This window comes from Emys orbicularis, chromosome 3, assembly GCF_028017835.1.
Source record: "Emys orbicularis isolate rEmyOrb1 chromosome 3, rEmyOrb1.hap1, whole genome shotgun sequence".
Lineage (NCBI taxonomy): Eukaryota > Metazoa > Chordata > Testudines > Emydidae > Emys > Emys orbicularis.
Window position 1 is genome coordinate 88,764,899 of NC_088685.1, and position 14,494 is coordinate 88,779,392.

At 39.6% G+C, this 14,494-nt stretch overlaps 1 protein-coding gene across 1 annotated transcript in view; it reads right to left on the bottom strand.

The window, feature by feature from the left end:
- Positions 1-14,494, bottom strand: part of LAMA4 (laminin subunit alpha 4) — a 126,567-nt gene that overhangs the window by 59,547 nt on the left and 52,526 nt on the right. Inside the window, exons 5-8 of the mRNA XM_065400888.1 lie at positions 13,722-13,936; positions 6,512-6,598; positions 4,920-5,071; positions 4,611-4,721 (exon numbers count right to left, since the gene is read on the bottom strand). Of these exons, the coding sequence (XP_065256960.1) occupies positions 4,611-4,721; positions 4,920-5,071; positions 6,512-6,598; positions 13,722-13,936 (565 nt within the window). The remainder of the gene's footprint in view (positions 1-4,610; positions 4,722-4,919; positions 5,072-6,511; positions 6,599-13,721; positions 13,937-14,494) is intronic.

The following is a 14,494-nucleotide window of genomic DNA, read 5'->3' on the forward strand; positions in this document are numbered from 1 at the left end:
TAATTTTTTAAAATCCACATGCATGTGTGCGGGTGTGCAGTATAAACATAATTTTTGCCTTTTCCCGATGAAAGTGTTGTGTAGGTCCCTTCAGCATATAAAATTATATTTAAAAATGTGCTTGACATGAAGGGCTGCCTTTTTGGTATTTTGAGAATTGCAGAATAAGAGATTAATATCTAGCCCATATTTCTCCATCATCTACTGCAATCAAATGGTCATAGACTCATAGACTCATAGACTTTAAGGTCAGAAGGGACCAATATGGTCATCTAGTCTGACCTCCCGCATGATGCAGGCCACAAAAGCTGACCCACCCACAACAGAATCCTCCAGGCTGCGACCCCTGCCCTATGCTGCGGAGGAAGGCGAAAAACCTCCAGGGCCTCTGCCAATCTACCCTGGAGGAAAATTCCTTCCCGACCCCAAATATGGCGATCAGTAGAACCCCGAACATACAGGCAAGATTCTACAGCCGGACCCTCATTTTACCCGCGATGGCACGTTAATGCCTAATTGACTAAAATCACGTTATCCCATCAAACCATTCCCTCCATAAACTTATCAAGCCTAATCTTGAAGCCAGAGAGGTCTTTCGCCCCCACCGTTTCCCTCGGAAGGCTGTTCCAAAATTTCACCCCTCTGACGGTTAGAAACCTTCGTCTAATTTCAAGCCTAAACTTCCCCACGGCCAGTTTAAATTATTATCATAAATTATGTACGTTCGTAAGACTCCCATAAAACATTCTGCTGAGTCTCAAGTGGCCTGTTCCTAGGCACCCGTCAACACTGCCTGATTTTGTCAGATGTTTGTTTCCCAAATAACGTAAGTGTACGGACAAAAGGCTAATGTGAGACTCCAGGCCAGTTTTAGGAATCTGTCTCTCCTATAGAGAGATTTTGTTTGCGGGAGGACTCCCAATCCTCTCAGCCTCTCCTCCAGTGGATGAGAAGCTGGATATGAGTCAACAGTGCACCCTGGTTGCCAAGAAGGCTAACGGCATATTGGGCTGCATTAGTAGGAGCATTGCCAGCAGATTGAGGGAAGTGATTATTCCCCTCTATTCGTCACTGGTGAGGCCACATCTGGAGTATTGTGTCCAGTTTTGGGGCCCCCACTACAGAAAGGATGTGGACAAATTGGAGAGAGTCCAGAGGAGGGCAACGAAAATGATTAGGGGACTGGAGCACATGACTTATGAGGAGAGGCTGAGGGAACTGGGCTTATTTAGTCTGCAGAAGAGAAGAGTGAGGGGGGATTTGATAGCAGCCTTCAACTACCTGAAGGGGGGTTCCAAAAAGGATGGAGCTAGGCTGTTCTCAGTGGTGGCAAATGACAGAACAAGGAGCAATGGTATCAAGTTGCAGTGGGGGAGATCTAGGTTAGATATTACGAAAAACTATTTCACTAGGAGAGCGGTGAAGCACTGGAATGGGTTACCTAGGGAAGTGATAGAATCTCCATCCTTAGAGGTTTTTACGGCCCGGCTTGACAAAGCCCTGGCTGGGATGATTTAGTTGAGGTTGGTCCTGCTTTGAGCAGGGGGTTGGACTAAATGACCTCCTGAGGTCTCTTCCAACCCTAATCTTCTATGAGTCCCTTCCTCTAAAACTCAGACAGCCAGTGGGTAGCCAATAAGCTCCCCCCAGCAGAGCCACAGTCATCTGTTACATTTGGGACTACCCTCTAAATAACACTCTTCTGCCACCATCACAACTTCTTGGGGTCCTCAAAACTGGCTTTCCAGAGAAGCATTGGTTTAAGATTGAGAGCAGAGGGGATATTAAGATTTACTGTTGCATAGTCTTCATGGTTCCTAAGAAACTTATTGACTTCAGTTGTCCTTAGATTTAATTTCCTTAGGGAGGTCTCAGGATAGAGAATAAAAGAACCGAGCCTATTGCTATGTTGTCTATTGCTGGTAGGTCTTGTATGCCAATCAACATCTCATGATCGATGGTATCAAAGTGCTTAGATTCAGAGGTATGCTTTGGCTTGTAATAGAATTAATTCTCACAGGAAAATTAGGATCTGGGTTCAGGTTTGGACTTTGAATCCCCCTCCCAATATTTTTGAAGACTTGTAGCTCCTGGGAAATCAGTTTTCCTGGGTAAATGATGCATTTGGTTGAAAAAACAACTTTCATTTCTCTGTCCTGTAATTATTAATAATTGTTATTACCCTATTCTGTAATTCTCGCTGCTTTGATTGATCAGCTGTGGCTAGTACTAACATAGCCACATTATCTTGCAAATAGGTGTTTTCACTTGCGAGAGCACCAGGTGGCGCTTTAAACCAGATAGAAGGCTGAAAATCAGCTTGGAAAGAAAAAATGGGTATCAGTTTAGACAATGGGATGGAGCCTGGCTTCAATGGGGGCAGAACCAGGAGCAATCCTGGGAAATAGAACAGGAAGGTATTTTTACCTGAATGAAATAAATAGTTGGGTTCATAGTAAGAGTTTTAATTTTTTACAGATTATTTACTTTGCCTTTGAAGGAAGAACACTATATGGGTCACTATACAGATTTATTATCTTCAGGGTTTCTGCTGTTTTGTTTTATTTTGCTGCTAATTGTTGTTTATGTTAAGGCAATAGCCATTCATGCATTTGCATTTAAATATTTGTCCTTCTTTAATAACCCCCAAATTCTTCTTAGCCAGTTATGGTTTTATATTTGCATACGCTAAGAATTACAATGGTACAAGCTGAGACTATAATCAGAATGAGAATAGCAGTGATCTCTTTCAGAAGGGAAGCAGCATTTCCTCTAAGATCAATCAGTATTACAGTGTAAACTAAGGATGCTGTTGCTGAACCCACTAATCCCATTGACTTCATGCAGACTTTGGGTAGGATTTCCAAAGTTACCTACAGGAGTTATATTATATTCTCCAAATTCCCAGCCAAATTCTGCAGGACAGAGCCTTTAAGCTACTTTACCAGAATTGCATCATATTAGGTCACTATAAATCACATTTATTGTACTAAAACCTCACATACATTTTGTGGTTCTGTTCTGTTTGGAGGGTTTAAACCAGAAACCCAACCATCACTTAGACATTATGAAGTACACTTGCAAAACTTTGAATGGAAGACACAGTACACACTTGCAAAACTCATTAAAACTAACAAAGTCTCCTACCCTGATTTCCTTTTTAGTGCTTTGAAAAGAGCAGAAAAGTGATGTATATGGAGGAATTACTATACTGCTATCTCTACTGTGGATCTTGATCTTCTCTCTTCACTAGCAATCACAAGTTCTGATGTAGGAGACTCCTCACAAAGGAGAGGCCCCAATGGAGAAAGCCCACAAGTAAATTAAATCACTTAAAGACTCAGGGGATGCTGAAATCCAATGACCTCAAAACAAATTCAGTGAAGTACCAGTGAAGATGATGGGAAATCCTATTATCCAGATACACTAAAGATGCCCACAAAACCTAAAGCCTCAATCAAGCTACTTTCAAACCACGGAGGGGGATATTTAGACTCACTGAGTGATTTCACAGTAATAGGTGAAGGTGAATTGGTTGAATCAGCTGGTCCTTTTGCAAAGTGCAGAGGAACACAAATAACAGTAAATTTAATCCTGTAGGGTCCTTCCATTAAGTAAGTACTGATCTCCCACCTCCTTACTCCCTCTCTTTCTTCCTGCCTCTGTGTTGTCCTCTGCTTACTTCTGTGCTTAAGTGTAATAAAAAACATTTTTTACTTGCCTGACAGAAGAATTAAGAAGTGAAGCACAGACTCTGGAACTGTGCCATGAACTCTAATTGTATTCTGCTCTCAGTGAAAATATGGTGATCACTGACTTGATATCACTCAAATTATGAAGGATGTCTGTTAATGATTATTTTTAAAAAAGAGAAAGTATTTTGAGCCCCAGCTGTTCTCTTAGGAGATTTCATGTTAGCACTCTGTTAGGCTGCAGTAAGTGTGCCCCTTGAAGTGATGGAATGTAACACTAATTTAATGGTTTTGCAATTGAACATAGATAAAATATGTATGATTATAATTGTGTCAAAACATATCTTGAGTGCTGATCAGGTGCCTTTCTCAGCAGGTACCTGAGAAGCCATTTTTAACTGGCAGTTTTGAAACATGCTTTGAAGTATCTAATCAGTGCTAATTTGAATTTTATGAGAGCATCTATGTAAAATATATACAGTTCAAACATTCAGAAAGTACACCAGAATTACTTTAATCTTGATTACTTTGCTCAATTATAAAACAGAATTTGAAATGGAAGTTCAGCATGTCTACCTCAGATCAAAAGTGGTGCCAGTTTAGTAAATGTGGCCTCTGTGAGGGACTATGGGCAATATGTGGAGGACAATGAGCCAGATCGAAAGTTTTCTGAAGCCTATTAACTTCAATGAGCTTCAGATCAGGCCTTATATCCTGTGTTTTCAGGGAGACAGACTGGAGAGGTTATTTCCATTTCCAATTCCTAGAAGCATCCTTCTTTGTTTCAAAAATAAAATAATCTACTAAGGCCCTTTAAAGTTCCTTTCTTGAAACCCTTTTGCCATACTGGGACAAATCGTAGGCTCACATTGGTTCACCTACTCCATCAGGAATTCATAATGGGAACTGCAGACAAACCTGTTCTTCAAGTGTCTCTATTTCTAAGAGGAGATTGGCCGTTTCAGTCTCAGCATTATCGATGTGGATCTTCCTAAGTACAGAATGATTTTCTTTTGCTGACAGTTTCATCTGTATGAAAAGAGATTTTTTAAAAATAGTGTTAATTCAATATAGCTGAAAACAAATTTCTCTATAATGAGTATGGTATGGGCAGCACAGGAATTCAACTATGCTGAACAGGGTTTGAAATGCTTATGGATGGAGCATTAATTTGTAGGTTAATACTAAACTAAAAAATGAAGCCCATCCAAATAGGGCAATCTGTACCTTGAGGAAGGAAACAGTGGAGTTGAGTTCATTCAAGTGTCTGTGAGCAGCAACACCACTGGAAATGCTCAGCAAAATTGATTTGCTTTCATCATTAGAGAGAATTGCTAATCGGATGTCATCAGTCAAATCCCAAATGCATTTATCACAACCTGACAATAAAATAAGATATGGTCATTTTTCTTTTAACTTCAGTTTCAGTTAAATGGAAAACACTCTTCTTCTTAAAGTTTACTTTGTGCCCTTCGTACCACAGGGGATTCTTCTCTTAGTTATTAATGGAGCCCTTAGGAAACCCATTTTTCTTCATTTTAATCCACCCACTTTCAAGGTCCCACAGTTTAACCACCACACTTCCAGCTGAGGACAGCCAGATGAAACTAGTTTGGGAGCCTGTCAAGGCTGTTTGGTAACCAGTGGGAGGGGTAATAAGAGGCATTTCCTGGCTATGCCGTAGGGACTCAGCAATGCTTGTGGCTTACAGAACAAGAAATCAGGGCCAAAAAGTGAGTTCACACAATTGTTATAACACAGAAACATACTTGCAGTTATAGCGGAATGTATTCTTTGTTCAGTGACTGGCAGTCATCTGCAGAAGCTGAACTCGATTGACAGTTCAGTTAGGAAGTCAATTCTTAAAGGCACAGTACTAGTATATCCGAATTATGGTTAACGAGAGGGCTACCCATGGCCATGCAGAACGCTGGTTCTAAGCAATACTATAAACTTTCTAATTAAATGTATACCATTACTAAATGCCAAGAACCTTTGATGAATGAAACATTGGTGTTACATTGTTAAAAATCACAAAGCTAGGAAATATAAAACAAAGGTTCCAACAGCAACTTTCTCTTGGCTGCGTTGCACATTCTGTTTACAACAAAAAAGGTTATACTGCCATTAACAAGGTCAGCATTTAACCACAGTGACAACACTGTGGTACTGGAGACACCTGAGTGTCCCCTCTGCATTTTGAATAGGAGATACCTGCAATATCTCAGAAACTTCGTTATGGTATCTCTTGCTGAATACTGATTTTGCAATGGAGACCATTATATACTGACATACATAGGAATTGATGTTCAAGGCAGCTGAGGAAATATTGCTGCTGGAACCAAAAGTTTTGCATTTCCAGTGTTTTTAGATGATAACTTTTAGGGCCAGAGGCCCATATGCTCAAAGGTATTTAGGCACCTAACTCCCATTGATTGGAAAGAAAGTAAAGTACCTAACTCCCTCTGAGGAACTGGGCAAACTTATTTTTAGGTACTGCCCTGAGTAGAAGACATTGTGCCTGAGGGTCCACAGAATCAGCCTTCTGAGTCATTCATAGTGCTTCAGGGTCTCTCTCTAAGGGCTTGTAAGGTGCTGAGCAATCTCTCCCAGTCCAGCAAAACAATTAAGCCTGTGTTTAACTTTAAGCACTGGACACTACACACACTTAAAGCTAAGTACAGGCTTAAGTGTTTTGTTGGATCCTGGCCAGAGTGCTCAGCATCTTGCAGGATCAAACCTTAATATGTATTTACAGGCTACTAAATACAGTAAGGTTATTCCATTGTTTTTATTGGATGCCTTGCTGTTATTCTTACTGATTGTTGGGCAATCCGTGCCTGTAGGGCCCTCTCCTAGACATTCTCCAGTTCGACTGTCACAGGGTCCTCCTCTGCAATTGCACTCTGTGGAAAAAAGGAGATTTTTAGAATCATTTTCAAAGTGTGCCACCCCCTACTCCTGAACTTTCTAAATTACTGTTTGTATTACAATAGTGCTCAGGGTATGTCTACACTGCAATTAAAAACCCACAGCTGGCCCGTGCCCACTGACTTGGGTTCGTGGGGCTCGGGCTCAGGGGCTGTTTAATTGTGGAGTAGACATTTTGGCTTGGCTCTAGGACCCCGCGAGGGCCTAGTTCTACTTCTATTTCACTGTAGCCCATATATGGCTTTCTGTGATTTAAATAGTCCTCATATTTACATCCTACTGTGACTATTCAAGAAGTTTTGAGGAAAATTTTTGTAGTATATGATTAGCAGTAAACATGATGTGGATGAGGCTTTTTTTAAACAACTAACAAAATCATCAAAAACAACAAGGAGTCTGGTGGCACCTTAAAGACTAGCAGTCTTTAAGGTGCCACCAGACTCCTTGTTGTTTTTGTAGATACAGACTAACACGGCTACCCCCTGATACTTAAAATCATCAAAAGCACAGGACTTGGTGGTGATGGGGGACTTCAACTACCCAGACATCTGTTGGGAAAATAATACAGCAGGGCACAGATCATCCAACAAGTTCTTGGAATTTCTTGGAGACATTTTTTTTATTTCAGAAGGTGGAGGAAGCTACTGGGGGGAGTCTGTTATAGATCTGATTTTGACAAATAGGGAAGAACTGGTTGAGAATTTGAAAGTGGAAGGTAACTTGTGTGAAAGTGATCATGAAATGGTAGAGTTCATGATTCTAAGGAATGGTAGGAGAGAGAACAGCACAATAAAGACAATGGATTTCAAGAAGGCAGAATTTAGCAAACTCAGGGAGCTGGTAGGTAAAATCCCATGGGAAGCAAGTCTAAGGGGAAAAACAATTGAAGACAGTAACAGTTGAGGGCAGTTTTTCAAAAAGATATTATTAAGGGAACAAGAGCAAACTATCCCACTGCATAGGAAAGATATGAAGTATGGCAAGAGACCACCCTGGCTTACTCAGGAGATCTTCAATGTTCTAAAACTCAAAAAAGAGTCCTACAAAAAGTGGAAACTCGGTCAAATTACAAAGGATGAATATAAACAAGTAACACAAGTATGTAGGGACAAAATTAGAAAAGCCAAGGCACAAAACGAGATCAAACTAGCTAGGGACATAAAAGGAAACAAGAAAACATTCTACAAATGTATTAGAAGCAAGAGGAAGACCAAGGACAGAGTAGGCCTGTTACTCAATGAAAGACAATAACAAGAAAATGTGCAAATGGCAGAGGTGCTTAATGACTTCTATTTTTCAGTTTTCACCAAGAAGGTTGGTGGCGATTGGACATCTAAAATAGTGAATGCCAGTGAAAATGAGGTAGGATCAGAGTCTAAAATAGGGAAAGAACAAGTCAAAAATTACTTAGACAAGTTAGATGTCTTCAAATCACCAGGGCCTGATGAAATGCATCCTAGAATACTCAAGGGGCTGACTGAGACGATATCTGAGCCATTAGCAATTATCTTTGAAAAATCATGGAAGATGGGAGACATTCCAGAAGACTGGAAAAGGGCAAATATAGTGCCCATCTATAAAAAAGGGAAATAAGGACAACCCGGGGAATTACAGAACAGTCAGCTTAACTTCTGTACCCAGAAAAATAATGGAGCAAATAATTAAGCAATCAATTTGAAAACACCTAGAAGATAATAAGGTGATAAGTAACAGTCAGCATGGATTTGTCAAGAACAAATCATGTTAAACCAACCTGATAGCTTTCTTTGACAGGGTAACAAGCCTTGTGGATAGTGGGGAAGTGGTAGATGTGGTATATCTTGACTTTAGTAAGGCTTTTGATACTGTCTCACATTACCTTCTCATAAACAAACTGGGGAAATACAACCTAGATGGAGCTACTATAAGGTGGGTGCATAACTGGTGAAAATCGTTCCCAGAGAGTAGTTATCAGTGGTTCACAGTCATGCTGGAAGGCATAATTAAAGTTAAATTAAAGAGTGGGGTCCCGCAGGGATTGGTTCTGGGTCCGGTTCGGTTCAATATCTTCAGCAGTGATTTAGATAATGGCATAGAAAGTATACTTATAAAGTTTGTGGACGATACCAAGCTGGGAGGGGTTGCAAGTGCTTTGGAAGATAGGATTAAAATTCAAAATGATCTGGACAAACTGGAGAAATGGTCTGAAGTAAACAGGATGAAATTCAATAAGGACAAATGCAAAGTACTCCAATTAGGAAGGAACAATCAGTTGCACACATACAAGATGGGAAATGACTGCCTAGGAAGGAGTACTGCGGAAAGGGATCTAGGGGTCATAGTGGATCAACGCTAAATATGAGTCCACAGTGTAACACTGTTGCAAAAAAAGCAAACATCATTCTGGGATGTATTAGCAGGAGTATTTTAAGCAAGACACGAGAAGTAATTCTTCCACTCTACTCTGCGCTGATTAGGCCTCAACTGGAGTATTGTGTCCAGTTCTGGGCGCCACATTTCAGGAAAGATGTGGACAAATTGGAGAAAGTCCAGGGAAAAGCAACAAAAATGATTAAAGGTCTAGAAAACATGACCTATGAGGGAAGATTGAAAAAATTGGGTTTGTTTAGTCTGGAGAAGAGAAGACTGAGGGGGTACATAATAACAGTTTTCAAGTACATAAAAGGTTGTTACAAGGAGGAGGGAGAAAAATTGTTCTTCTTAACCTCTGAGAATAGGACAAGAAGCAATGGATTAAATTGTAGCAAGGGCGATTTAGGTTGAACATTAGGAAAAACTTCCTAACTGTCAGAGTGGTTAAGCACTGGAATAAATTGCCTAGGGAGGTGGTGGAATCTCCATCATTGGGGATTTTTAAGAGCAGGTTGGACAAACACCTGTCAAGGATGGTCTAGATAATACTTAGTCCTGCCTTGAGTGGAGGGGACTGGACTAGGTGACCTCTTGAGGTCCCTTCCAGTTCTGTGATGGACCATGTTTTGATTTCAGTTACAGCAGGGTCATTCCAGAGTAACTTCATTAACAACAGTGGAGTTATTCTGCTTTTGTACTAGTGTGAGATTAGAATTTGGCCTATTCTGTTCTCAGCTGTAACTGTTAGGGGGCTGCAGACATTATGAGATTTTCTTTAACCTATATGATCTCTGTTTCTGCTAGCTACTGGGTCTATATTACTTGGACTTTATACTTCCAGAATTAGGGTTCGAGAAGTCCAGGTTGGGTTAGAGATGTCCAGGCTGAAGGTCTATTATGTAACAGCAACCTTTTCTGTAACAAAATAATGATATCTGAAGAAGCAATGTCTTCTCTACTTCTATCACAGGATCTAGACTATTCAAAAAATTACTTAGCACTACCAGGTAATAAGACTGTAAAGGGTAGATTATAGTGACCCAAAACCAAATTGGCATCTTCTTTTAACCCATTAACTTTAATTTGTGACTCAAAGGGTTGTAACAAACCGATTTCAAAAGTAATGCTGATCTGTCACTTTTCATCCAGTTGTTTAGTAAATATTGCAATGTTAATGGAGCATTAAACCTTTCAGTACTCTTATGTCTTATTATTGCAGAAAGCTTCTAAAATTAACAATCTCTGAGGGCAATTTGTTTACTGTCTTGCAGTGGATATGACACATGGCTAATGAATGTGTTGAAAAGCAGATGAAAACTTTTTAGACTACTATAGACTTTTCTTTTTGCTTTTGCTCTTATGTCAAAAACACTATCTTGCATAGATACAGCATGTTGTTGTTCCCTCTCCTTGCTGATTCACCCTTTTGTGGTTTTCTACATATTTCTCTTCTCTGTATTTTTTTGTTCTATGCACCCTTTGTAGTGTTTTATGTAAGTCATGCATGTATGCTCCGAGTTTATTCAATTGCCTACTCTCTCTCTCTCTCTCTCTCTCTCTCTCTCTCTCTCTCTCTCATATTTTTGCATTTCAAGTAAGTTATATTTATTATTTTATGGGCAATATTTCTCCCCAAAGCATTAACTGAACTTACAAGTAAAAATCTAAACCACCTTGAGAACTCCAAGAAATATAATATGAATGTTTTGATCTCAAGCAGTCATTTTCAGATTAATTTAAGTAGAGTTTATATGTGGCATATAAACCATTTATGGATTGCTTGTCTAAATGTTTGTACAGTGTTTCTGTTTACGCAGTATACTCCTGTTAGTGAAATATGCCACGTTACAATTTTTAGCAGTAGTTAAGATAAAATTAGAGCTGTGAATCTCTCCAAAATGAACATTCCAAAAATCAGGATTTATTCAAGAGAGTCAGCTGTAAGATGAATTTTTGCAACCAAGAATAAATAAACAGATTCAGATCAAATAAGAATTGACCCAAACTTTGTTCAAGTCTGAATTTTTCTTGAGATTTGGGGAAAAATGTTGCACCATTCTTAATTTTTTTCCTGGTTTAGTGAGTACTGAAATACTGCAAGAAAAGCTGTTCTTGCAGCGTGAACCATTGGTGGAAAGCCTAACTGATTTACAGTGGACAGACTCTGCATTTAAATCATTTATGTGCAGAAGGCTAGCACAAGATCTGTGCATCATTGAAATCACATTTAAGCCCTATTTTAACAATTTAAATGTTTAAATGTTGTGACCTTTTGACAGAGGGGTGAATTTCACCCTCCATGCATAGTGATCATTTTTAGAGCTAGTCAAAAATTTTCCGATGGAACACTTTTCTGTTGGTAAACACTGATTTTACACAGCCGAAATGTTCTTCAGGAATGTGTTAATTCCATCAGAACTTTGGATGGAAACCAGGCCTGCCTGCTTGCTTGGTTTCCTGCCAGCCCGTAGTCTCCTGGCTCCCTGAGCAGCATGGGAAGGCTGCTGCTTGGAGAAGCGGGGAATGAACAACCCCAGGAGGCAACTGCCCAAGGAGTAGGGAAGTTGGGAGCTAGTTGCAAAATTCCATTTTGGTTTTCTTGAAATGGATTTTTCAGAATTTTTCCTTTCACAAAATTTTGATTTTTTTTTTTTTTTTTACTTCTCATCCAAATTCGGGACAATTTTCCCCAAAAAATCACCATCGTCTTGTGGCCAGTGCTAACCATTTTACCCACCACTGAAACTGCATTCATCTGAAGTATGGAAACACTGTAGCTTCTCTTGAACCAACAAGAATACACAATAGTGTTTAGAGTGGAAAGTGAAGAATAAATTATCAGTCAGGGGAAATCTAGGTAGACTGAGTTGAAATGTAGCCAGGCCACTAAGAAAAATCCTATTGTCACAGAAACTGCTACTGGATCTTTAATGACTATGGCATCAATTTTATGTGTCCCCATTGTGCAGGATAGACATATATAAAGGCATGATTTACAAGCTAATTTTAAACAAGACACAACAGGTGAATTTAACTAACAATAGGAAGACATGGGAAAGGGAAGATGAGAGTAAAAGTAAGAACAACATGGTGTTTACATAAGCTAGCCATGTGCATAACTAGCTGCATAACATAGCCTATTCCAAGACTGCTGTCTGTATTGCTTCTCACACTGGCTGGTATTACAGACATTGTTCAGAATTAGTGTAGTAACTAGTTGGTCACTTTCCAATGGACTGAGAGGGTCACCTCCATGAGACTCCCAGCCTCTGCTAAGCAGAGAAGAAATGTAAGGTCAATATTGGACTTGGGACTTTTGAGTGGTGCACAACAAATGGTACATTGCATACATACTGAGTTACTTGTCTAGTATAAATGAAATATATTTAGCAGCAGTGAGTTTATACTGTTGTGAGTTGGGTTAAACCTTGTTATTGGTTGTTTAAATCTTGTTGATGGATGAGAGTGCAACCTTCAATTAAGATAGCTGTAAGAGACAGTTAAGGGGCGACATTTAAAATAAGGAGTCAGTGGAGTCTAGTCAGAAGCTAATTCCAAGTGTGAAGAGGGTTCCTCTGGGCAGTTTCTGACAAGGTGGGTGAGTGGGTGGGGACAAGATAAGAAGGGGTGCAGACAAGAAACCGAGAGAGACTCAGAGGCACAACAAGAAAGCTAAACTGCAGCCTGTAATCATGGTGTGACCTTGGAGAAGCCTAGAGAGAAATTCTGAGTCAGATTGAGCCTGTATGCTAAGAAACCACTCCTTTTGGTTTTTTTGCTTCCTCCTGCATTGGGAGAAGCAGGACTTTGTGCATCCTTGTAAATAAACAAGATTGCATCAAAGAAAATACCAGAATCAACCATCAATTTCTATTCCCAACTTTAACAACCTAGAAGGCCCTGAATTTTGACTAGCTGCTCAGGTCAAAATAACTATAGTTAAGACAGTAGTATACTGCCAAAAACTACAGTGAGACATGAGCTTTAGTTTACTGATATGTGGTTATCTGTATTTTCACAGTATACATGTATACGGTAGAAAGATCCGTGGGCGTGTCTATCTATATATGTGACACCAGAGGTCTCAAGCACCAGTCCATTTCTTGATACATACATGTAGCCTACATGGCCTATTCTGATTCTGAAAAATCTAAACTATTATTAAAAAAAATAATAAATTTCTAGCCTTCATGGTTGTAAAGAAAACCTTCTAAACGTGATCAGAGAGTAATGAATATAGAATTGTCTTCCTAAGTGTACAAAGAGCTTGAATCAAAGTTTTGACAAGTGTAAATTACCTAGATACTCATTAATCTCATTTCAGAGTAAATAAATTTGTTAGTCTCTAAGGTGCCACAAGTACTCCTGTTATTTTATTAATCTCATTGGGCATTTAACTCTGAAGCGTAATAATGACATTTTAATGACCAGTGTTATTACAGAACTGCTGATCTTTTTAGTGGATGAAATGGGGAATGGGACAAGAGTGAAGCACTATATCTGTAGGGGAGGGATAGCTCAGTGGTTTGAGCGTTGGCCTGCTAAACCCAGGGTTCTGAGCTCAATCCTTGAGGGGCCCATTTAGGGATCTGGGGCAAAAATCTGTCAGGGATGGTACTTGGTCCTGCTAGTGAAGGCATGGGACTGGACTCAATGACCTTTCAAGGTCCCTTCTAGTTCTATGAGATAGGTATCTCTCTTTCTCTCTATATAACTACATGATAGCATATATTACTAATACAATACCTGTACAGTTTTTAGCAATTCTGGCATCTCCATAATAGCCAGGAGCACATTGTTCACACTTGAATCCTGTGGTATTGCGCAAGCAGTTGCGGCACTGGCCTGTCACTTCATCACAATCCTCGAAGATTAGGTTAGGATCTGAGTTTCCACTGCAGTCACATTTTTTACAAGTGCTTCCAATCAGCAAGGGATTTCCATAGTAACCTGGAGCACACCTGAGAAGAAATCCAAGTCCAAAGATTATTAATAATGATCACATTCCCCTCTGCAGTATCATTTTTCTGTCCTTATCGGGTCACCAGGAATTGATGGTGACATTCTGCAAGTGCTAGTGAACAAAACTTAAATTATGACAGATGCTGTTTTGTAATCCAATCTAAATCTAAATCTATCTAGGGATTTATAGCGCTGTGGCATTGAGGAACAAGTACTGCATCCAGAACACTTCTAGTTCTTGATTACTTCAGTCCATATTTTTTTGTGTCTGTTTCTTTAGCAGTGAAAACGATTGCTACACAGTGCTTTTTGAATGCATCACAAAACTATCTTGGCAGGTCACTCAGCAATTCTGGTGTTTATTTTATTCACTAACAGCTCCGGACTTCATAAACTATCTTGTATTATATGGGAAATGGGCAGAGAAGGTCAGCTTTCATGTTGCAAAAACAAACCGGGGAAGTCCAGATTCAGAGTCCATTTTATCTCTTTTATCTAAATTCATAGCAGAAAGGATCTCTCTATGATGGGGCAACTGGAGTTTTGCAAAACCTCAG